General features: G+C 43.9%; 2 protein-coding genes across 6 annotated transcripts in view; both read right to left on the bottom strand.

Moving 5' to 3' along the window:
• Window positions 1-17,402, bottom strand: part of Tmem50b (transmembrane protein 50B) — a 23,846-nt gene extending 6,444 nt beyond the window's left edge. The window contains exons 1-3 of one of the 4 annotated variants that reach the window (XM_048346297.1): window positions 17,352-17,402; window positions 3,599-3,738; window positions 538-644 (exon numbers count right to left, since the gene is read on the bottom strand). In XM_048346297.1, the coding sequence (XP_048202254.1) occupies window positions 538-644; window positions 3,599-3,697 (206 nt within the window). In that variant the 5' untranslated portion in view covers window positions 3,698-3,738; window positions 17,352-17,402. Of the gene's footprint in view, window positions 1-537; window positions 645-3,598; window positions 3,739-8,600; window positions 9,534-17,351 lie in introns of those variants that run through there. The other 3 variants (XM_048346293.1, XM_048346295.1, XM_048346294.1) reach the window with 3 other exon arrangements.
• Window positions 2,884-23,598, bottom strand: Dnajc28 (DnaJ heat shock protein family (Hsp40) member C28). 2 transcript variants are annotated; one of them, XM_048346291.1, is made up of 4 exons: window positions 23,539-23,598; window positions 20,080-21,273; window positions 14,781-14,786; window positions 2,884-2,894 (listed from the first exon to the last, which is right to left on the bottom strand). In XM_048346291.1, exon 2 carries the CDS (start codon window positions 21,235-21,237, stop codon window positions 20,092-20,094), a length of 1,146 nt encoding a protein of 381 aa, XP_048202248.1. In that variant the 5' UTR covers window positions 21,238-21,273; window positions 23,539-23,598; the 3' UTR covers window positions 2,884-2,894; window positions 14,781-14,786; window positions 20,080-20,091. The 2 variants fall into 2 exon arrangements, with proteins under 2 accessions (XP_048202248.1, XP_048202249.1); XM_048346292.1 differs by lacking the exons at window positions 2,884-2,894; window positions 14,781-14,786; window positions 23,539-23,598 and adding an exon at window positions 23,318-23,355 and having other exon boundaries at window positions 19,605-21,273.

Below are 23,598 nucleotides of genomic sequence, written 5' to 3'. Positions count from 1 at the left end.
TCCATTTTAGAGTTCTTTGGGATTTTTTTGTTGTTTGTTTGGGTTTTGTCAGTTGGGGGGGCTTGAACTCAGAGCCCGGATACTGTTACTAGCTTTTTGTGCTTAAGGCTAGCACTCTACCACTTGAGCGACAGCTCCACTTCTGGCTTTTTGGTGCTTAATTGGAGATGAGACTTTCATGGACTTTCCTGGCCTGGCTGACTTTTAATTACGATCCTCAGATTTCAGCTTCCTGAGTAGCTTAGATTACAGGTGTGCGCCACTGGTATGCAGCTTTCAAAAAGTAATTCTAAGTTGAGAATACTTTTTGTTTTGTTTTGTTTTTTTGCCAGTCCTAGGGCTTGAACTCGGGGTCTGAGCACCATCTCTGGCTTCTTTTCGCTCAAGGCTAGCACTCTACCACTTAAGCCACAGTGCCACTTCCAACTTTTTCTATGAATGTGGTGCTAAGGAATCAAACCCAGGGCTTCATGTATATGAGGCGAGCACTTTACCACTAGGCCATATTCCCAGCCCGAAGAATACCTTTATACTTACATGAAGAAAGCCAACGTGGAAAATACACCACATGTGTGAAAAGCATGGTTTAATTCTCGTGGATATACCACTGCTGCATCAATCATGATCCACCAACCTGTAAAAAACTTAAGAAAAAAAGCCCAACTTATTAAGACAAAACTATTAACAAACAGAGATACTAAAAGCTAAAAATAACGAAACCCTAAGTTCCTAAAGAATTAACCCAATTAATAAATGGGAAAATGAATGGAATAGGCAATTCTCAAAACAAGAAGTACAAATGGTCAAAATACACTAAGTGTTCAACATCCTTGACCATAAAGAAAATCAAAACAGGGGCTGGGGATATGGCCTAGTGGCAAGAGCGCTTGCTTCGTATACTTGAAGCTCTGGGTTCGATTCCCCAGCACCACATATACAGAAAACGGCCAGAAGTGGCACTGTGGCTCAAGTGGCAGAGTGCTAGCCTTGAGCAAAAAGAAGCCAGGGACAGTGCTCAGGCCCTGAGTCCAAGGCCCAACACTGAGATTTCATCTCACTCCAATCAGAATGGCTGTCATGAAGAACACAACAGATGTTGCAAGTACATAGGGACAAAAGAACTCTTATACACTGTTGGTTGAAATACAAACTAATGAAACCACTACAGAAGTCAGTATGCTCCTCAAAAACTAAAACTAGAACTATGATATGATCCAGTGATGCTGCTCTTGGGCATATATATCCAAAGGAATGGTAAGGGATGATGCAAAAAAAAGCCCTTGTGGCTGGGTGCCAGTGGCTCACACCTGTCATCCTAGCTACTCAGGAGGCTGAGATCTGAGACCTGAAGATTGGGGTTCAAAGCCAACTGGGGCAGGAAGTCGGTAAACTCTTATGTCCAATAAACTACTCAGAAAAAGCTAGAAGTGGCACTGTGGCGCAAGTGATAGAGTACTAGCCTTGAGCAGAAGCAGCTCAGGGACAATGCCCAGGCTTCAGTTCAAGCCCCAGGAAGGGGAGGAGGGGAAGCCATTGCACACGCGCGCGCACACACACACACACACACACACATTCATTGCAGAACTATTCACACCATACTGCGATGGAAATATGCAGGGTCCCCATAATTGATGAATGCATTAAGAAAATGTGGTATAAGGAGCCTGCGGCCCATGCTGCTGCCCCAGCCAGTGCCCTCCGAGCCCTGGTGCCCAGGGTGCAGGAGCCCGGAGCACCAGGCCGCAGGGCACAGGCAGGCCCTGGTGGGGACGGATGGGAGCCCGCCCCTCAAGGACAGAGCACTGACCCTGTCAAGAGTGGCAGTGTGCTGCCCAAGAAGATGCTTAAGGCGGAAGGCAGGCAAGAGGCACAGGCCAGGAGGCAGCTGTGAGTTCTGTGGGCGCCACTTTAGCCGCAGCAGCAACCTGACGGTGCACCGGCGACTGCACCCAGGGGAGCGGCCGGACGCCTGCAGCCAGTGCCCCTACACAAGCGCACAGATCAGCAAGTGCAACCGCCCCCGCCGCACGCACGGCCCCGGGGCTGACGTGCTGCACCTGCTACGAGTGCCGGTTCTGTGCCATGCCCTTCGGCCTGCAAGCCATGCTGGACAGGCACCCCAGGCACAAGCACCCCAGGGTGGCCTGAGCCCATGGAGCTGTCCATGCTCATCCCTGCTTTGCCCTCCTGCCAATAAAAGTCCTCCCCTGTCTCCCATGTAAAAAAAAAAAAAAAAAAAAAAAGAAAAGAAGAAGAAAATGTGGCATAGTGTAATACCTGTAATCCTTCACACTCAAGAGGCTGCGATCTAAGGATCAAGGTTTGAAGGCAGCTCAGACAGATAAAATCAGAGACTCTTATCTCCAGTTAGCCAGCAAAAAGCTGGAAGTGGAAGTGTGGCTCACGTGGTAGAGTGCCGGCCTTGAGCAAAAGACGCCAAGCAAGAGCGAGAGGCCCTGAGGTCAAGTTCCAGTAAGGACTCCTCACACACATACAAAAGACATCTGAAAAAATTCTGCGTGAATGCTTCTTTACAGTTATATTTAGTCCGACTCTGCTTCAGTTTGTTTGGATAGGTTTTACTTTTCTGTTGCACTCTGAATGTAGAAATGTACGTGAAATGAAGTGAATGATAAAATGTGTTTTCAATAATGCAGTGGAAGCAGGGGACGACTGACTACAAAATGAAGTAAGACAACGTGCTTGTTTTTGAAGCTGCACAGTAAGTACAAGGTAAAGAGGAAGACAGGTGATTTACATAGCATTCTCTATTTTTGTCTGTATACTTTTACATTTTCAGTACAAAAAGCTTAAAAAAAGGAAAACAATGCAAAGAAAATTAAGCAAGCGTTTCCTCTACAAAGTTCTTCCTCTTCTGGTCCCCAGTGCTGTAACTTGGGAAACAGAGATGGTATCCCTTGCGAAAGGGCAGCTGTAGAGATTGTGTTCTGCCACAAACTAAGATGTTACTGCTATCTATACTGCCTAGCTTTTTTCCTTTCTTTTTTCTTTTTTTCTTGTCCTGGGGCTTGAATTCTGGGCCTGCATGCTCTCCCTGAGCTTTTGTGCTCAAGGCTGGTGCTCTACCACTTGAGCCACAGCTCCACTTCTGGGTATTTTGGTGGTTAATTGGAGAGAAGAGCCTCATGGACTTTCCTGCGTGGGCTGGCTTCAAACTGAGATTCTCAGATCTCAGCTTCCCGAGTAGTTAGGATTGCAGGTGTGAGCCACTGGCACCAGGCAACACAGACTACCTTTGAGGAGCAACAATAACTCTGGGCTATATCAAACTGGGATACTTTGGGCACCTTTAAGTGCCTAATACGTACAGTATCATTAAGATAAAATACTGCTGTCTAGAATACACATACTATTACTAGAACTGAAGAAAAGATACTTAAGTTTAACAAATGCATAAAGTCAAATAAACGCAGAGCCTGCCAAGTGCTGTAGTAAAAAAAATAATAATAAAATTAGGAATCTTGATAATTACACAAAGTAGCAGTGAAATAAAAAACAGTTCAAAGGAAATCAACACCAATTCCCAAGGCACAGGTTGAAGCATAAACATCTCACTTAGCAGGGCTTGCACACTTACCAATATGCCTGCCACCACAGAAGCCACAGCATTTCTTTTCTCACTCCAGTCAATACATTCACATTCTGGCCATCGGAAATTATCTAGGAAGCCTGCCATTTTTACTCTGTAAGCATGAATTTTGTATTAAAGAATGTATCCTACAACCAAAAAAAGACAAAAAAGGAATAATCAACCCAAAGAAATGTTTGAAGAACTAATAAAGTACTTCATTCCTTTAAATGTAAATTCATGTCCTGTTTCAAGAAATGAAGAAAAGCACATTACTTCAGTAAGTACCAACTGAGATGTACATAGGACTTAGGGCATGGGAGCAGCTTAGTGGTAAAGCACATCCAAACAGGAAGCCCTGGGTTTGATGCTCGGCACCACAAAACAAAACACAACAAAAACAACAACTCTGTCAGTAAATTCTTTGATACTTTTTCTGCGGAGGGTTAGACTGTGCCACAACCCCTGAATGTGAGTCAACCATAAATATTGATTGCCCAAAGCAGAGGAAGTTAGGTTGCATAACTTCTGCCTAACAACTTCCAAGATTAGGGCACAGACAGCAGCAATGCAGTTTCTGTCTGGTGGATTTAACATCAACTGGCAAATGGTTGGATTATAATGTTCTAAGTGCTCCTATATGAGCTGTAATCATCATTCCCAAACTTTGAGCCTCTGGAAAAACTCTTAAGATTCCAGATATATGGAACAGAGTGCTGGGCCCTTTCTAAATTCCTGACCCACAGGATCCAGTATGTATAATAAGATGGCTATCTATTAGAAAGAATGACATTGCCCCATTCATAAGGAAATGGAAGGACTTGGAAAAAATTATACTAAGTGAAGTGAGCCAAACCCAAAGAAACAAGGACTCTCTGGTCTCCCTCATAGGGAATAACTAGTACATGTTTAGGCTAGTCACAGCAGAGGATCACAAGAGCCCAATAGCTGTGTCCTTATGAACATATAAGATGATGCTAAGTGAAATGAACTCCACATGGAAACAAGTGTTATATCATTGTAATTCAACATGCCATGTGAGACAGTACCCTTTTTCTTTCCCTCTTGTATTCCCGTTTCACCCCCACTATCACTGTACCTGATCCTAGTATTCTGGATACTGTATATACATGTATTAGAACTAGGGAAGGGAAAGGGAATACCAAAACTGAGAGACAAGGATAAAAAGACAAACGATTCCAAAAGCAATACTTACAAAACCATTTGGTGTAATCCAACTGTACAATTCATGGGGAGGAGAAGGAAAGGGGGAGGAGGGAAGCAGGGGGAAAATGAAGGAGGAGGTAACAAGTTGAACAAGAAATGTACTCACTGCCTTACATATGAAACTGTAACCCCTCTGCAATTCACTTTGACAATAAAAGAAAAAAATTATGATTAAAAAATAAGATGGCTATTTTAAGACACTAGATTCTGAGTTAATGCAGTAGTAGATAAGAAAAGAGAGAAAGTTTGTGAATAAAGAACTAAGTGTTACATACTATGGAAAGCTTAAAAAAATAAGAGATTGTGTAAGAGAATCAACATGAATTCTAAAGAAAAGAATTTAAAAATATTGGTGATTGCCCTTTGAAGAGAAACTGACAGGGATGTGACCCTTGAAAGAAAGAAAACCCACGAGTACTATCCATAACTTTACCCAAGAGCAGCCCCCCACCCCAAGCCCACTTCCAGCTCCTTGTGGTACAGAGCAGCTAAAACACAAGCCAAAGCCATAGTCCTATTGGTTTAAGATGTCAGAAGATGGGAGTCCAGGGCTAGCAGAGCAGCTAGAAATCCAAGGGGAAATTATGGGAAGGAGGAAGACAGAAAACCTCAAACGCATCAATATACACCTCCTGCTCTTTGCTGACTAATTCCTGCATAGTAGATGCAGACACCAAAGAATCCAGCAGAAATAAAACAGACAACACAAAAACCAAAACAACTGGATGGCTAAAATAGCTTAGAAGAGATTCCAGCTGTTTCCCAGCATATGCAAGACATTGTGGAGTTTCAGTGCTGCCAAGCGAGGTGGGGCTGGAAAACACCGTGGGATTTTCAGACATCCTGAACAACACAAAGTCGCCACAAGTCAAGGTGAACAGTTAATACTTTAAACACATATAACGACAAAAAGCACTATGGGTACATTTAATCAACATAGTCTGTAGATATATTAATGAATTATTGATGAATGATTAAATATTAACTGGTTCAAAGCAAGTGCAAGGAAGGTCATCACCAATTTAAGATAATGTTACAGTCAAAGGTTAAAAAATAAAGTTTATTTCCTGTATGAAAAAAAGTTTATTTCATTGTAAAATCATTTTTCATATAGCCTCTTATAAATGGTTCTGTAAGCAGAAAATATATAGCCTCTCTCTGTCTCTCTGTCTCTTTCTTTCTGATTTGAACTCAGAGCCTCACACCTGGCTAGGCAGGTGCTCTACTCTTTGGGCCATGCCAATAGCCCTTTTTGCCTTATTTTAAATTTTTTATTGTTATTATAAAGATGGTATACAGAGGGGTTACAGGTATATAAGTCTGGTAAAAAAATACATTTCTGTTAGCCCTTTGCTTGCTTTCTTCCTGTTTTTACCTTATTTTTGAAATAGGGTCTATAGTTTATGTCAAGATTTTCCTGGATTGTCATTCACCTATTTATGAGTCTGCTTAGCTGGGATGACAGGCTCTTACCACCTCAGTTTTTCTTAGTGAAAAAAGGAGGCTACTCAGGAGGCTGAGATCTCAGGATCACCCTTTGAAGCCAGCCCAGGCAGAAAAGTCCTTGAGACTCCAATTAACCACCCAAAATCCAGAAGTGAAGGGACTGCTTAAGTGGTAGCATTTCAGCCTTGGGGAAACAAGACAAGTGAGGGTGTAAGGCCCTGTATTCAATTACCAGTGCTCACACACATACAAAGAACCAGAGAGTAAACAGTAAAGGTTTGGTGGTCCAAATAGACACAACTATTCAATTCAGAGCGTGAAAGCAGACATATGTAGAACATAAATAAATTAGCATGGCCAAGTTCCAGTAAGACTTGTAGTTGCAAAAGCAGCAGCCACAGCCCGATGTCAATGGTTTATGCCTGTAATCCTAGCTACTCAGGTGGCTGAGATTTGAGGATTACAGTATGAAGCCAGCTGGCTCTGTGAGACTCTACAATTAACCACCAGAAAGCCGGAAGTGGTGCTGAGTGAGTGAAAGAGCTCAGGGACAGCTCCCAGGCCCTGAGTCCAGGTCCCAAAATCAACCAAAAAAAAAAAGCAGCTGGCCAGAGTTGTCCACAGGTTCTACCTCCAGGATCCATGTTCGAAGCAAAAGGAAATGACAGAAAAGATTTCTAAGCAGGGAAGTGACAGGATCAAGTCTGTCATTCAGAAAGGTAATTTTAGTGAGAGTATAAAAGAGGAACTGAAGAATGTAAAAGAGGGGAAAAAAAAGAATGTAAAGGAGAAACCTGCCAAGTCAGGCACTGGTAGCTCACTCCTATAATCCTAGCTACTCAGGAGGCTAGATTAGATGTGGACCTTGGTTCAAAGCCAGCCCCGGCAGGATAGTTTGTGAGACTCTTATCTCCAATTAACCACCAGAAAACCAGAAGTGATACTGTTGTTCAAAGTAGTAGAGCACTAGCCTTGAGCTGAAGAGCTCAGAGACAGCACCCAGGCCAATAAGAAAAAAAGAAAAAAACCTGCCCTGCCAACATTCTAAACAGAGAATAAGGATGTGAATAGAGGTCAAACTGCACAAAGCTACAGAATGATTTTGTTTAGAGAGATATTAAACAGGTATTAGCAATAAGGAAATACGGCAGGAAGGAGTTACAGAGCTGTTACGGGGTTTCTTGGCTGGAGCCTTGACTGAAAATGGAGTCTCCCCAATTTTCCAGTCTAGCTTACCTCCATATCTTGGGCCACTAATGCCTGGGTATTTGTTTGTTTGTTTACACATTTGTCAATCCTAGGGCTGAACTCAGGGCCTGGATGCTATCCCTAGAGCTCTGTGTTCCAGGTTAGTACATTACCAATTGGATATAAGAGACTCATGGACTTTCCTGGCCAGGCTGGCTTTGAACTCTAATCCTTAAGACCTCAGCTTCCTGAGTAGCTAGGATTATAGGCTTGAGCCACTGGTATCCGGCAGTTAACATTAAAAAAAATCAAATTATAATTTGTATCATTAAAAAAAAATGGAGCCAGGCACCAGTGGCTTCACACCTGTAATCCTAGTTACTCAGGAACCTGAGATCTGAGGATATGGTTCAAAGCCAGCCTGGATAGACTTTGTAGCGCTGTGGCTCAAGTGGTAGAGCACTAGCCTCAAACACAAAGGGGCTCAGGGACAGGGCCTAAGCTCTGAGTTCAAGCCCCAGGACTGGGAAAAAAAAATCGGTTACTGGTCTGGGAAGGTGGCTTAGTGGAAGAGTTCTTGCCTAGTTCGCTTGAGGCTCTGGGGTACTCCCCAGCATCACACACACACACAAAAAACACAAGTAAGCAGTGCCAATAATCCTAGCTACACAAACCAACAATCTTAGCTATACAAGAGGTAAAAACTGAGAATTGCTGTTCACTTCCAAGACAGGAAGACAGGAAACTCTGTGAGACTCTTATCCTCAATTAAGCTAAGGGACAGTGTCCAGACCAAAGTACCGACACACACACACACACACACACACACACACACACACACACACGACAGAAAACAAAGCAAGCAAACAAACAAAACACAATGCAAACATCAAAATAATAGGTCTAAATATCCAGAGCAAAACACAGTGATCAAGTTGAAACAAAAACAGAAACTTCAGCTTTCCCCAGAACTAACCATTAGTTATAGGTTAGTTACCATATTAGGCTCCTTACAGATGGCTCCATTTAATTTTCAGAAAAAACATCTTTATAGACACTCTTTATTCTGTTCAGTCCTCACACACACACTGAGGCAGTTACTATTATTATCTTCACATTACTGAAACGGCTTAGAGAATTGTTAACTTGCCAACGCTGTACAGCTTGCAAGGAGCTTTCCACTAAAGCTCACATTTGATTCTGGAATCTGTGCTCATGACTATCACGCTATATTGCTGCCCGTTGAGATACGCTTTCACAGCATTTCTCGCATTTCAGATTCCATGGGGTGAAGGTATTTTCTGGTCTATATGAAAACAGAAAGGAAAAAAAAAGAGAGAAATAGCCACAGTTTAGAGGAACACTGTGGTCAAATGAAGAACACAGTCCAATAAGATCTGCAGTGACCTTGACAATTACTACTGGGACAAATCTTGATAAATAGTCTGAAGAACAGTTTTCCTGAATTAGCAATAAACTTGGTCTCTAGGCACTATGTTTTATAGGCCTTAAAATCCAGCAGCATGAATTCAGAGATTTTACATACTTTGGGAAGAACATTTTACATATTTAATCTTGGAATGCTTACTTGCCGTCTGTCTTTTAAGTCATATAAAACAAAGGAACATAACTTGCTAACCACCTTTAACTCAGGTGAAAGATTTAAATATAAAGCCAAAGTAAAAGGTGAAAAGCGTGGGTTTTAGAAGAGACTAATCTTACTACCCCAATTATATCCTTGTTAACAAATTTAAATTACTCAAATGTAGATGATTTGGTGAATGGGGGCCCCCCCCATCTTCTACTTCTTAAGTTGATTTACAAATTCAAACATTTGATTCCAGTTTTAAACATCTAGCCATCTGCCTAACATCTTCTATCTCAAAATCATCTTAAAATCAACATTGCAAACTGGACCTTGTTTCCAGGATCTGGCATTCCCTCCAGTGAATGAATCACCATTTATCCAACTAGATAAGCCAGTAAGCCAAGCCCACCTGGCCACTTCTCTCCTCACCCATACATGTCAGACATCACCTGATGACGCCTCTAGTCTCTCTCAAGCAGGGAGCTGGTGGCGCATGCCTATAATTCTTGGTATTCAGGAGCTGAGATCGGAGGATAAAGCCAGCCCAAGTACGAAAGACTCTTACCTCCAATTAACCAGCAGAAAGCCAGAAGTGGAGCTGCAGCTGAAGTGACAGAGGATCAGCCTTGAGCAAAAAAACTAAGGGATGGTGCATAGGCCCTGGGTTCAAGTCTCACTACCAACACACACACACACACACACACCAAAACTTTTCTTTTTTTTTTTGCCAGTCCTGGGCCTTGGACTCAGGGCCTGAGCACTGTCCCTGGCTTCTTTTTGCTCAAGGCTAGCACTCTGCCACTTGAGCCACAGCGCCACTTCTGGCCATTTTCTGTATATGCGGTGCTGGGAAATTGAACCCAGGGCCTCATGTATACAAGGCAAGCACTCTTGCCACTAGGCCATATTCCCAGCCCCACACCAAAACATTTTTTATGTCTAACTTCTCTTCATTTCTACCACCACCACCTGAGTGCTGTTCTCTTGCCTGCCCTGTCATGGCAGTTCCCAAAGATGTGGCCACGTTACTGCTTCCCCATCAACCTTTCCCATACCGCAGCAGATTTTTTTTTTTTTATTAATGAAACAGCAAAAATCTCGTATCTACTTCCTGCTTAAAACATGAAATTGCTTCTAATTTTTTTTTAACATAAAGCTGTACAGAATAACTCAAGTCCCTTCTCACAATAAATTACTTCCTCCTGTCTTGTTCTCCCAGACATACTGGCTTTTCTTTTAGTGCCACGTAACTGTTGATTTACCCCACCTAAACCCTGTGCATATTGTTTGATACCTTACCAGCTAATTTGCCTTCATCTAATTGCTTCCACTCAGTTAACTGCCTTCCACTCATACTTCACATGTCATCCCAGTTGTCAGCATTCAACTCTAATATCAGCTTTCCTTTCATTCACTTACTCAGTCAACATTTATTCATGCTAGCTAGCCAATGCTCTGGGCACTTAATGGCTAGAAACAAAGCACTGGTCATATGGACCTTAAGAGGAGCTTAAGAGGAGCTTAAGAGGAAGAGTCCAAAAACATTAAAAAACAAAACCAAAAAAACTGAATACTGGTGACTCCCATCTGTATTTCTAGCTACTCAGGAGACTAAGCTCTGAGGTGAAAGCCAGCACAGGCAAGAAACTCCTTGAGAGTCTTATCTCCCTTAACCACCAAAATGCCAGAAATGGAGGTGTGGTTCAAGGGGCAGAACATCAGTCTTGAGTGAAAAAGCTAAGGGACAGTACCTAGGCCATAGTAGCTGCACACACACACACACACACACACACACGCACACACACTCAGCTCTTAATGTTAGAAGAACAGAAAGGAGACAAGAGTGTAAAGGTTGAAAGCAGATGAGCATTAATAACTGGCCTGGGAAACTTAAGAAAAGCAAATTTCAAGCTGGAGGCAGGGAAAGGTGGGAAGTAATCTAGTAAAGAAAGCAAACAGAGGGCCAGAGGTGAGCTTTCTTCTGCTCCTTCCATACACTGAAAACTGTTTATGGTTTTCTTCCCTGGTATCCTAAACATAGGTGCCATGCTGACTGCAGAGTGCCTCAACCTGTTCTGGTCAGCTCTTTTCCTTCCAGGCAGGAAAACTCTTCTCTAATGAGCATAAGAGGCAAAATACAAAAAACTGGAATCACGGCTCCTCCTAGCCCCACAAACAGGCCTCATTCCAGAGCAGTGAAACACATATTGAAAAGCTTCATCTATACCCTCAGCCCTGTCAATCACATACTAAGTCCTCTATTCTTGTTCATAAGCAATGAGACCAAGATTACTACGTACAGGAAGAAACTTAACATGAAAGTCATGAATAACTTGGTACCAACAATCCTGAAAACTTAAAAGAACCAGGCCTCCTAAGAAACATCAGTGACTAAAAGATAGCCTTTGGAACTTAAGAACCTGTTAGTGGGAGTTGTTTAAAATTCCAAGTTAAAAAATATATAGTTAGGGGCTGGGAATATGGCCTAGTGGCAAGAGAGCTTGCCTTGTATACATGAAGCCCTGGGTTTGATTCCCCAGCACCACATATATAGAAAACGGCCAGAAGTGGTGCTGTGGCTCAAGTGGTAGAGTGCTAGCTTTGAGCAAAAAGAAGCCAGGGACAGTGCTCAGGCCCCGAGTCCAAGGCCTCCCCCCAAAAAAACAAAAACAAAAAAATATATAGTTAATGCCGGGTGCCAGTGGTTCATGCATGTAATCCTAGCTACTCAGGAGGCTAAGATCTGAGGATTATGGTTTGAAGCCAGTCTGGGCAGAAAAGTCCATGAGACTCTTATCTACAATAAACTACTCAAAAAAGCTGCAAGTGGCACTGTGGCTAACATGATAAAGTGCCAACCACTGAGCAAAAGAAGTTCAGGGACAGTGCCCAGGCCCAGAAATCAAGCTCCAGAACCGGCAAGATACTACTACTACTAATAATAATAACAACAATAACTAGTAGAGCCTGGCACTGGTGGCTCATACCTTTACAATCCTATCTACTCAGTAGGCTGAGATCTAAGGATTATGGTTCAAACCCAGCCCAGGCAGTAAAGTCCATGAGACTCTTATCTCCAATAAACATTCTCCAAAATGCTGGAATTGGAGCTGTGGTTCAAGTGATACAGCACTAACTTTGAACAAAAGAAGCTCAGAGAGAGCACCTAGACCCTAAATTCAAGCCCTAGGACAGGCATAAAACAAAACAAAAAAGACAGAAAAATATAGAAAACAGATAAGAAATTATATAACCAATAGAAAAGGTTCATATATGAATGACAATTGTATGAGAAGAGAGACTATAGGGAAAAAAGGGAGAAAATAATCAACAAACTATTTCAAGAAAGTTTCCTCAGAAGAAGACATTCCTGTATTTCTTTTCTTTTCTTTTCTTTTTTCTTTTTTTTTTTGCCAGTCCTGGGGCTTGGACTCAGGGCCTGAGCTCTGGCTTTGTTTTGCTCAAGGCTAGCACTCTACCACTTAGAGCCACAGCTCCACGTCTGGCTTTTTCTATGTATGTGGTGCTGAGGAATTGAACCTAGGGCTGCATGTATTCAAGGCAAGCACTCTACTACTGAGTAGCGAGGATTACAGGTGTGAGCCACCAGCGCCTGGCTATTTCTTTTTTTTTTTTTTTTTTTTTTGCCAGTCCTGGGGCTTGGACTCAGGGCCTGAGCACTGTCCCTGGCTTCTTTTTGCTCAAGGCTAGCACTCTGCCACTTGAGCCACAGCGCCACTTCTGGCCATTTTCTGTATATGGGGTGCTGGGGAATCGAACCCAGGGACTCATGTATATGAGGCAGGCACTCTTGCCACTAGGCCATATCCCCAGCCCCGCGCCTGGCTATTTCTAAGATTACTGAACCAATTGGAGGCAAATATCATTTTATAGTTTAAAAGACTGACACCAAATGTAGGTTCTATAAGTTTAAGAGAGGAGAAAGAGGGGCTGGGGATGTGGCCTAGTGGCAAGAGCGCTTGCCTCGTATACATGAGGCCCTGGGTTCGATTCCCCAACACCACATATATGGAAAACGGCCAGAAGTGGTGCTGTGTCTCAGGTGGCAAAGTGCTAGCCTTGAGTGGGAAGAAGCCAGGACGGTGCTCAGACCCTGAGTCCAAGGCCCAGGACTGGCCAAAAATAAAAAAGAGAGGAGAAAGAAAGGGTCACATACAAGGGATTAAGGAACTTTGACTTCTGAACAGTAACACTGAAAGCAGATAAGAATGGAGCAATAACTTCAAAACTTACTTCAAACTGTAACATTACTTCCAACTGTAATTCAATTACTAGCCCAAAATACCAATCAAGCAAGAGGAAACATTCAGGCAAAGAAAGGCTTAAAAACCTGTAGCTGTTCTTGTTAAGAATTCTACTACAGAATATGTCACTAAAAAATAATACAGAATATAAGAAAAATCGAACACAGGAGTTCTAAAGAGAACCCAGGGCTGGGAATGTGGCTTAATGGTAGAGTGCTTGCCTAGCGTGCATAAACCCCTGGGTTCGATTCCTCAGTACCACATAAACAGAAAACGTGGTAAGTGGAGCTGTGGCTCAAGTAGTAGAGTGCTAGCCTTGACCAAAAGTTCAGGGACAGAGCCCAGGCCCAGAGTTCAATCCCCAGGACTGGGAGAGAGAGGAGGGAGAGGAAAGAGGAGAGAGGAGGGTGGGGAGGGGAGGAGAGGAGAGGAGAGAGGGGAGAGGAGAGGAGAGGGGAGGGCAGGAGAGGACAGGAGAGGAGAGGAGAGAGGGAGGAAGGGGAGGGAGAGAGAGTGAGAGGAGAGGGAGGAAGGGGAGGGAGAGAGAGTGAGAGAGGGAGAGGGAGAGAGGGAGAGAGGGAGCTAGGGGGAGAGGGAGAGGGGGAGAGAGAGACAGAGAGAGAGAGAGAGAGCCACAAGCAAGCCCATTGTGCCCCAGAAGCAGGCTAAAGTGAAGTAGTACAGCTTTAGTGGTTTTTTAGCCAGAGGAAGGAAAGTGTCCTGAAACTGGGCTCCTTTCTATCAGCACTTTTGCTTCCTGGAAGCCCTGGGGCCTGCATTAGCAGAGGCCAGGCTCTTCCCTCCCAGCAGGCTCGCTTTGACCAACCCTTTTAACTGTGGCTGGGCAGGCAGGCAGGCTATGGGGAGCCAAGGAGCAGAAATTCAGAGGAACGACTCTGCTCTCTGCAGACCATTAAGTTGTCAGATGCCCTGGCTAAGGACTCCTCATCACACCATCATGCAAAGCAGCCACGCTGTTCCACTTACCTTTTTCTGGAAGCCTTCATCTCCTAGTGACATTTTTTTTTGTCCTTTCCTTTATACAGTCAGGTTTGAATTTAAGATAATATGACAAAAATGTAACCCAAAATCTAGAAAGCAATTACACTAGACCTCATCTATGCTCAAAGGAATATGATTTTGTTATTATAGTTTATTTAATGAACAATCCACTATTGGATTAAAAAGGCAGCTTGGTGATAGAGTACTTACTTAACATATGCAAAAGAAGAAAGAAAGAAAGAAAGAGAGAGAGAGAAAGCAATTAAAAAGATATTGTAGGAAGTGGCACTGTGATTCAAAGTGGTAGAGGGCTAGCCTTAAAGAAAAAACAAAAAACAAAACTCAGGGATATCACCCAGGCCCTGAGTTCAAGCCCCATAACTGACAAAAATAAATAAATAAATTGCTTGGAAGTAGTGCTGTGGCTCAAAGTGGTAGAGAACTAGCCTCGAGCAAAAGAGCTCAGGGATAGCACCCATGCCTCACAATGGAGGAGAAAAAAAAAGGATATTTTAACTTTTTTTTATCTGGTAGAAGCAAAAGTATTTTTGCTTTTGTCTTTTTTTCCCATCTGAAACAGTGTCTCACTATGGTAGCCCAGATTGGACTCAAAGTCATAATCCTCTTGCCCTAAGCTTTCCAAGTTCTAGAATCACAGGTATACATCACAAAAGTATATACATTTTATATACTTTTTTGAAATATATTTTATAATAAGTGGATTTTTTTTTTTTTTTTTTTGGCCAGTCCTGGGGCTTGGACTCAGGGCCTGAGCACTGTCCCTGGCTTCTTTTTGCTCAAGGCTGGCACTCTGCCACTTGAGCCACAGCGCCACTTCTGGCCATTTTCTGTATATGTGGTGCTGGGAAATCGAACCCAGGGCCTCATGTATATGAGGCAGGCACTCTTGCTACTAAGTAGGCCATATCCCCAGCCCAATAAGTGGATTTTTTAAAAGAACAAGTATTTCTGGGGTGGGAATATGGCCTAGTGGTAGAGAGCTTGCCTTGTATACATGAAGCCCTGGCTTCCATTCCCCAGCACCACATATATAGAAGAGGCCAGAAGTGGTGCTGTGGCTTGAGTGCTAACCTTCAGCAAAAAGAAGCCAGGGACAGTGCTCAGGCCCTGAGTTCAGCCCCAGGACTGGCCAAATAAAAGAACAAATATTTCTGTTATTGTTGGGTCCAAGATGATTACCACTGAATAGAATGTATACAAAATATGAGGGTCCCATTTTCTCTTCCTGTACATACTTCACGCCTTCCAAGCCAAATGAGACAACATAATCTTATGGTCAGCATCACTCAGTGGTAACAGGGCTAATAAATTTCCCAGTATTCAAATTTTTCTCTGATACAGTCTCTCTATATAAAAGTACCAATAGATTCTAAGAAATGCATTTAATTCACATAAACTGGGCAACTAACTGCTTCAAATTATAAAACCTTATTTTGGGCTGGGAATATGGCCTAGTGGCAAGAGCACTTGCCTCCTACACATGAAGCTCTCGGTTCCATTCCCCAGCACCACATATATGGAAAACGGCCAGAAGGGGCGTTGTGGCTCAGGTGGCAGAGTGCTAGCCTTGAACGGGAGGAAGCCAGGGATGGTGCTCAGGCCCTGAGTCCAAGGCCCAGGACTGGCCAAAAAAACAAAAACAAAAACCTTATTTTTCAGTCCTGAAATCAAAACATCCTTTGGTGCCAAAAGCACTTTCCACACAAGGCTTTCTAGGGATAAAACTCAGAAAACAGGATGTACATGAATAAGGGACCAGGGAAATAAAAAAAAACCCAAAACATTAGGGCACAACCAAACAATGCAGGTATTAACAAGAAAATGTGTCCTTATTTTATTTGCCAAACAAGTAATTTTATTTTTTATATAACTCCTCACTATTTCAGTGTTTTTCTTGATATCCTCCTTTAATGTTTCAATTGTTTTAGACTTCAATGTTACTATCATCATATAAATAAAGGCAACTAAAGATAAAATAAGAAAACTCTTAGCCAGGTGGCCTATGGCTCAACCTGTAATCCTAGCTTACTCAGGAGACTGAGATCTGAGGCTGGGTTTTCAAACCAAAGTCTGTGATGCTCTTACATCCAATAAACTACTCAGAAGGAGCTGGAAGTGGCGCTGTGGCTCAAGTGGTGGAGAGCTACCCTTGAGCTTTTAAAGCAGCTCAGGGACAGCACCCAGGCCCTGAGTTCAAGGGCCAGGACTGGGGAACCACAAGGAAGATTCAGGAGCCCTGCCAGCCCTAAGGTAGCTTAGGTAAAAAGTTCAGTGTGTGTTTTACACGTTTACAGAAGCTCACAGAGGCTGCAAAGACGAGATGTAGCAGGGCTGATTCTGATCACGATGCACTCACTGTACGCATCAAAGGACAGGCCAAATTGTAACCTCCTAGTACAACCATTTGTGGATTTAAAAAAAAAAGTAAATAGCCTCCATACCCGCAACCACCACCGCTACAGTGACAAAGCTCCGCCACCTAGCTAGAAGGACACCCCACACCTGGGGTTCATTCCCCCCCCCCCCCCCCAAAGTCCCGTGCTGCTCTCGCATTTCTCCTCCCCATCTCAACACAGGGGCTAACAAGGTCCCCACAAAGCAACGCCGGGGTCCTCGTCACGGTTCCGGGCAACCCCAAGAAGTGCCGACCGGACCGGAGTCGCCCCGGACACCCGTGCGGGCCTGGGGCGGGGGTGGGGCGGTCGCGGCCGCAGCGACATCCCGGGGACCGTCCTCCCCGCCGGCCATCACCACCCCCCTCCGAGGGAGGGGCCGACCAAGCGACCTGACTGACGGCTGGGGACCGCGGCGGGGTCGGCCGCCCCGGCGGAAGGGGTCGCGGACGCACGAGGGCCCCCGGCCCGTCCTCCGTCCTCCGTCCTCCCGCAACAGGGGCCCCGAGGAGGCCCAGCCCCGCAGGTCAGGTGGCACCGGGCACACCGGGCCAGGCGGTGCCGCAGCACTTCCCCAGCAGGCAAGTAGCCCGGGAAAAGAACCTGGAGCTCTCGGCAAGGAAGATGGCGACTCACTTTGAGAGAAAGAAGTTTTTCCTCAGAGACCTTTAGGGCAGCGCGCGCGGTGCTGGAAGGGGACGGGGGGCGGGGGGGTTGTCAAATCGGCGCCGCAGCCAGGCCGGCGTTGACCGGCCGGCTCCACTTCAGACGCGGAGCTGCGAGCCAGCCGGCTGGAGCGAGGCGAGGGTGCCGCTGGGGCGGGGCGACGGGGCGTGCCCACCTCAGGAACCAATCGGCATCCAGTAGGTGGGCCGCGGGGGCGGGATCTACTCCAAGGGGGCGGAGAAAGGGAGTGGGCGGGGGGCGCTGCGCGAGGAGGCCGCAACAGCCAATCGCAAGCAGCCAGTGGCCGGTCAGGGGCGGGGCGGGGCTGGGCGGGGCTAGAGGTGGGGGGAGGGGTTGCTCAGGGGCTCAGGTTTGTGGGTTTGTGGGTTTGTGGTAGTGTGGGCCAGGTCAGTGCTGGATCATAAAAGATGTGTCAGATTCCAACTCAACAAATTCCGACCAACTAGCTCAAAGCCTTTTGCTGGCTTGGAATTCGGTTAAATAAATGAGTCTACTTCTATATAAAGGAATTTGCTCTCATAACATGCAGAATCTATACCATGGCTTTCATTTCACTAATCAAAAAATATTTTTTTAGGGCTAGAAATCTGGTCTAGTGGTAGAGTGCTTGCCTAGCATGCATGAAGCCCCAGGTTCGATTCCTCAGCACCACACATACAGAAAACGCTGGAAGTGGCGCTGTGGCACAAGTGGTAGAGTGCTAGCCTTGAGCAAAAAGAAGCCAAGGACAGTGCTCAGGTCCTGAGTTCAAGCCCCAGGACTGGCTATATATATATTATGTATATATATGCATATATATTTTTAAGCCATTTGTTTGGTCAGACAAAAATATAGTTATTAGTAGTACTTATTTATACAACGCTGGACCACTAAATAATCATTAAAGTAACTATTAACACATTAACTTTATTAATATAGACACATGCATGCAGTAGAACTGGGTAGTTTACTTATTTTCTCATTCATTGAAATACTCAATATGAAAGAAGTTTCATTACCCAATATTGAAAACAGTTTCATTGGTGTTTGTTTTGGGTTTTGTTTTTGTGTTTTGGCAGTCGTGGGGCTTGAACTGTGGGCCTGGGCACTGTCCCTGAGCTCTTCAGCTCAAGGCTAGCGCTCTACCACGTGAGCCACAGCACCACTTCATTGGTGTTTGTGGCAATGTAATATCAGGCCTCTTACATCTAACCCATTTTAAACAAAAATCATAGTCATAGGCTTCTAACATGTTTTAAAACTGTAGTTATAATAAAACTATATTTCATACCAGCACAATTTTACAGTAATACATCACTGTCACTGTCAGTTTTTAAAAATCACATGTTAATGTCCCCATTGTCTAAGCAGAAAGGCTCCAAATATCCTCTTGAAGATGTAGGTTTAACAATCACACACTTCAAAATAACATGTCTAAAATCAGTGTTTGGAGTACTATTCTTTTGAATTGCATTTATCTCACAGCACTCTGCTGTGAGACCAGCTTCTTCTGAAGTGCCCCAACCTTTGGCAAAAGCAACAATGTAACTCCCCCCAAAATGTTCAGAGTCTCTGAAAGTAAGCAAGACCCAACATGAAACTCAGAAATTTTTAATTTCTGGTGACTTCCAAGAGATGTAAACACACAAAATTCAGACAGCATTCCCTAAGACAGTGAGGATTATTCACATTGCTAACAAAGCCTCTTAGGGAGGTGTGCTTTAAGACACTGGGAAACCTAAGGTAAATGTATAGAAACTTAGCATTTCAATCTATAATCAGCGAAATTAAAAGTGAACTTTCATATTTGCACTGAGCCTGAAGAATTTTGCCACCTCTGAAAAGTGAGGAAAAATATATAAATTCTCTAATATAGACACTGGAGTCTATTTCTAGAATTTTCTAAGTTGACTAGGTTGTCAATGATTCTGCAGCCAGTGAATCATGGAGTTAGAAAAAAGTACAACTTGGATGTTCAGTGTTTCTTCATTCAGTACCCACAGAGACAACCTTTACAATAAGGAATACAGTTAATGCTGATAGGGAAATTTCCTGATTTCAGTATTCCTCCATGTAGTGTGTGATCCAGAAGTTTTAGGATAGTTTTGAGCTTTGACAAGTTCAGGAGTAGGGGCTGGGAATATGGCCTAGTGGTAGAGGGCTTGCCTTGTATACATGAAGCCCTGGATTCGATTCCTTAGCATTACATATATAGAAAAAGCCAGAAGTGGTGCTGTGGCTCATGTGGTACAGTGCTAGCCTTGAGCAAAAGGAAGGCAGGGACTGTGCTTAGGCCCCGAGTTCAAGTCCCAGGACTGGCAAAAAAAAAAAAGTTCAGGAATAAACATCCACCAAACTTGTACAAAGTATGTATCATTAGGAGGTGCAGTAGGTTACATTTCATTATAACTTCAGTGGTTTGAAAATACATATTTTGTTTTTAAGTACTTGTTTGAAAATGGCAAGCAATGGCTGCTTTTATTAAAGCTTAAAATTATTCTAAGACTTCTGGAATTCTCTGTATGATTCCTATGTGTGAGTCATAGTTGTTGACCATTCTACCTAGAGACTTAACATATAAACCCTGAAATGGATTATTCCTTTTCTTAAATGATTTCTCTTCCTTTCTTGGTATATCCTCAGAGAAAAGCTGATTGAAGACATCTCTGACTCACTTTCTTATAGTTTCCACACACATCAAAATGGTCAGATTTTAATAAATTTCCAGAGATTCCACCAGTTTAAAACACCTGCCCTGCTTCCAGCTGTTTTCCCTTCTTCTGGATTCATGTCATTGGAGATTTTATCAGTGACTTCTTTGGTTTCTATCAAGGACTCATACATCTTCTGGGCTCTGATAATTTCTTTCTGTGCATCAAAATGCACTTTCTGCCTGGTAAGGATGGGGACTATTAAATTAAAATCATTAATTCTCTTGTTGAGTTTTCTGATGTTTTCTTGGAACTGCTCACAAACCTGCTTCCACTGTTGCTGTTCCATTGGTGTCATTGGGTTCCCAAGCTTTTTCCTCGACACTAAAATTGCTTCTCTGAGTTGCTCAATGGTATCCATTATTTCCTTTTGCATTAAGATCCACTCTGGTTGGTATCCATTATCTATCAATATTCTGTTCAGGTTGTGCGTCATGGGGTCAATATATGAACAGCCAGAAAACTTTGTTAGAGGTTTTCCTTTCCCACTGAGATTGTCAAAGTCTCCTTTTGCCATTGATTCCTGAATGAGGTCCTCCACTAATCGCTCAATGGCTTGCGTGATCTTCTGTTCTCTACTGTGTCTCACATCTTGAACAGTTAAGCTGTTAGTGAAATGCTGCCTTTGCAGTTTCTGCTTTCGATACTCCATCACTTGCTCAGCAGCCCGGTCTGCCCTAAATTGCCTATACTGCTTCTCTCGTTGACTGGGGGTCCCAAAGCCAATACCTTCAAAGCTTAAATAGTGTCGGTGTTGGGGTGTATTGTATTTCATATTTTCTTCTTCTTCTGCTTCTTCAACTTTGTTCCGTCTGGCATTGGCTTCTTCAATTACATGGGAAAGCACATTCCTATAAGCTTCTTCAATCTTTATAAATGCTGCAGAATCAGCATTAGTAGAGCCGCTGTCTGGATGGTATTGTTTGGCAAGTTTATGAAAAGATTCCCTGACATCATCTGCAGAGCAGCCTTCATCTAGATTCAGCAGCTTAAAATATTCCCTCATTTTCTTTTTGGATTTATGGGTAGACATCATCCTGCTTCTGATGACACTAAGGTACGGCAGCATTTTCACTACAGCAGGAGTCAATGAAGCATTGATCAAATGGGATCTTAAGACCTGAGCCTTCATTACATGCATTGTGTTATCTTATCCAGAGTTCTTCCCAAGAATGACCTATGAAACAACAATAAATATGGATTCACAAGGTTGCACTGGTAGCAGAGTTTTATTTTCATCTATAAAAAAGGAAGCAGGAGCCTGGCAGTGGTGGCTCATTCCTGTAATCCTAGCTACTCAGGAGGCTGAGATCTGCGGATTGCTTCTCCATGCCAGCCTGGCTAGGAAAATGCATGAAATTATCTCCAATTAACTACCAAATAGCAAGCTGTGGAGCTGTGGCTCAACTGGTAGAAAACTAGCAAAAAAAACAAAAAACAAAAACAAAAACCAAAACTCAAGGGTAGTACCCAGCCCTTGAGTTCAAGCTGAGGACCAGCACAAAAAAACCAAGTAGGGTAGGGTATGAAGTTGCAAGTACAATACAGGACAGTTCTTTCTACTGCTGCTATCACAATTTTTATATATTTTACTGTTAGATGGGGAATGAAAGTTGAAGATAGTTAGCATCAACACATTGTGACTTAATCTGGCTTCTACTTACTGACCACGGAATTTTAGAGCTGCAAAGTTCTTAGAAATTACCAAATCAAGGGCTGGGAATATGGCCTAGTGGTAAGAGTGTTTGCCTTGTACACATAAAGCCCTGAGTTTGATTCCTCAGCACCACATATATAGAAAACGGCCAGAAGTGGCCCTGTGGCTCAAATGGCAGAGTGCTAGCCTTGAGCAAAAAGAAGCCAGGGACAGTGCTCAGGCCCTGAGTCCAAGCCCCAGGACTGGCAAAACAAACAAACAAAACAAAACAAAAAACCCAGAAATTACCACATCGATTCATCTCATTACATGAGAAATTTTAGGTCCAAAGGTTTAAGTAACTTAGCCAAGTCTCATAATAAGGTATATAAAAATGTTTAGCTACTCAGGAAGTTGAGATCCGAGGATCTCGGATCAAAGCCAACCTGGGCAGGAAAATCTGTGAGATTCTTATCTCCAATTAACCACCAGAAAACCAGAAGTGGTGTTGTGGCTCAAAGTGGTAGAATGCTAGCCTAGAGTTGAAGAGCTCAGGGACAGGGCCCAGGCCTAGAGTTCAAGCTCCATGACACATACCTCTCCCCTACCTCCACCATCCCCCAGTGTTTAGGAGGGCTGGCAATGTGGTTTAGTGGTAGAGAGCTTGCCTAGCATTCGATTCCTCAGTACCACATAAACAGAAAAAGGTGGACGTGGTGCTGTGGTTCAAGTGGTAGAGTGCTAGCCTCGAGCAAAAAGAAGCTTAAGGACAGTGCCCAGAACTGACAAAAAACAAAACAACCCCCGCCCCACAAATTTTAGGACACAATATGGTTAATTTTATCCTTAATTATGATTAATTTTAGCAGGTAATTTTTTTTTTTTTGCCAGTCCTGGGCCTTGAACTCAGGGCCTGAGCACTGTCCTTGGCTTCCTTTTGCTCAAGGCTAGCACTCTGCCACTTGAGCCACAGCGCTACTTCTGGCTGTTTTCTATATATATGGTGCTGGGGAATCGAACCCAGGGCTTCATGTATAGGAGGCAAGCTCTCTTGCCACTAGGCCATATTCCCAGCCCCTTTAGCAGGTAATTTTAAGTGCACCCTGTCATATTCTCAAGGAACTTTCTCACAAAAAGACTATACACGAAACAAGAGATCATTAGAAGGAATGTCTGCACTCAGTACTAGATGGAATAGTGTTCAAAAGACTTTACATAGCTTTTGGGAAGGAGCTATAGGCTAGGTGCAAGGAAAACCTAAAGGAAAGGTTAGCAAGAGCCCCCACCCCCACCCCAAGTGTTAACTGGTATATTAACGATCCTTGGTGCAGGAGCGGAGAGAGACCTGTATAGACGACAATGGAGAGGAAATACGGGAAGCGGCTTAACTGTGAAGGAGACAGGGGTTATATGATAAATCACGAACACGGAGCATCGGGGAGCCCCTAGTGGGCAACTGGGGTGGTGGATTTCAGAGACGGCTGGGATGGAGATGGTTATGTCTACAGGTGCGATCACAAGAGGTGTCTCTCCAGATCCGGGGACACGTCCTACCTGGACCACCTCCCCTCCCCCCCGCACTCACCTTCACCTACAAGGCCAAGGCGCTCTGGGACTCCCGCCCCCCCCTCTTCAATCCCACCGAACGCGCATGCGCGCCAGGATTGTCCGGTCGCTCTGGGTGACTGGAGCCCAGTTCTCCGCGGGTCGGTTAACCCTCAGCCGCTCCACAAGGGGGTTGTCTAGGGGGGGAGGGACCAAGAATTAACCGAACTACACCTGGCTGTGACCGATGACTCGGCTTACCATCAAAAGTGGTCATCCCTTCTCTTACTGAACTTCACTCAAGAGGACATAGTCGGACAT

This window comes from Perognathus longimembris, chromosome 5 (genome assembly GCF_023159225.1).
Source record: "Perognathus longimembris pacificus isolate PPM17 chromosome 5, ASM2315922v1, whole genome shotgun sequence".
Classification (NCBI taxonomy): Eukaryota; Metazoa; Chordata; class Mammalia; order Rodentia; family Heteromyidae; genus Perognathus; species Perognathus longimembris.
Note: the sequence above shows the minus strand (reverse complement) of the source record. Positions and strands in the feature narration are given on the sequence as shown.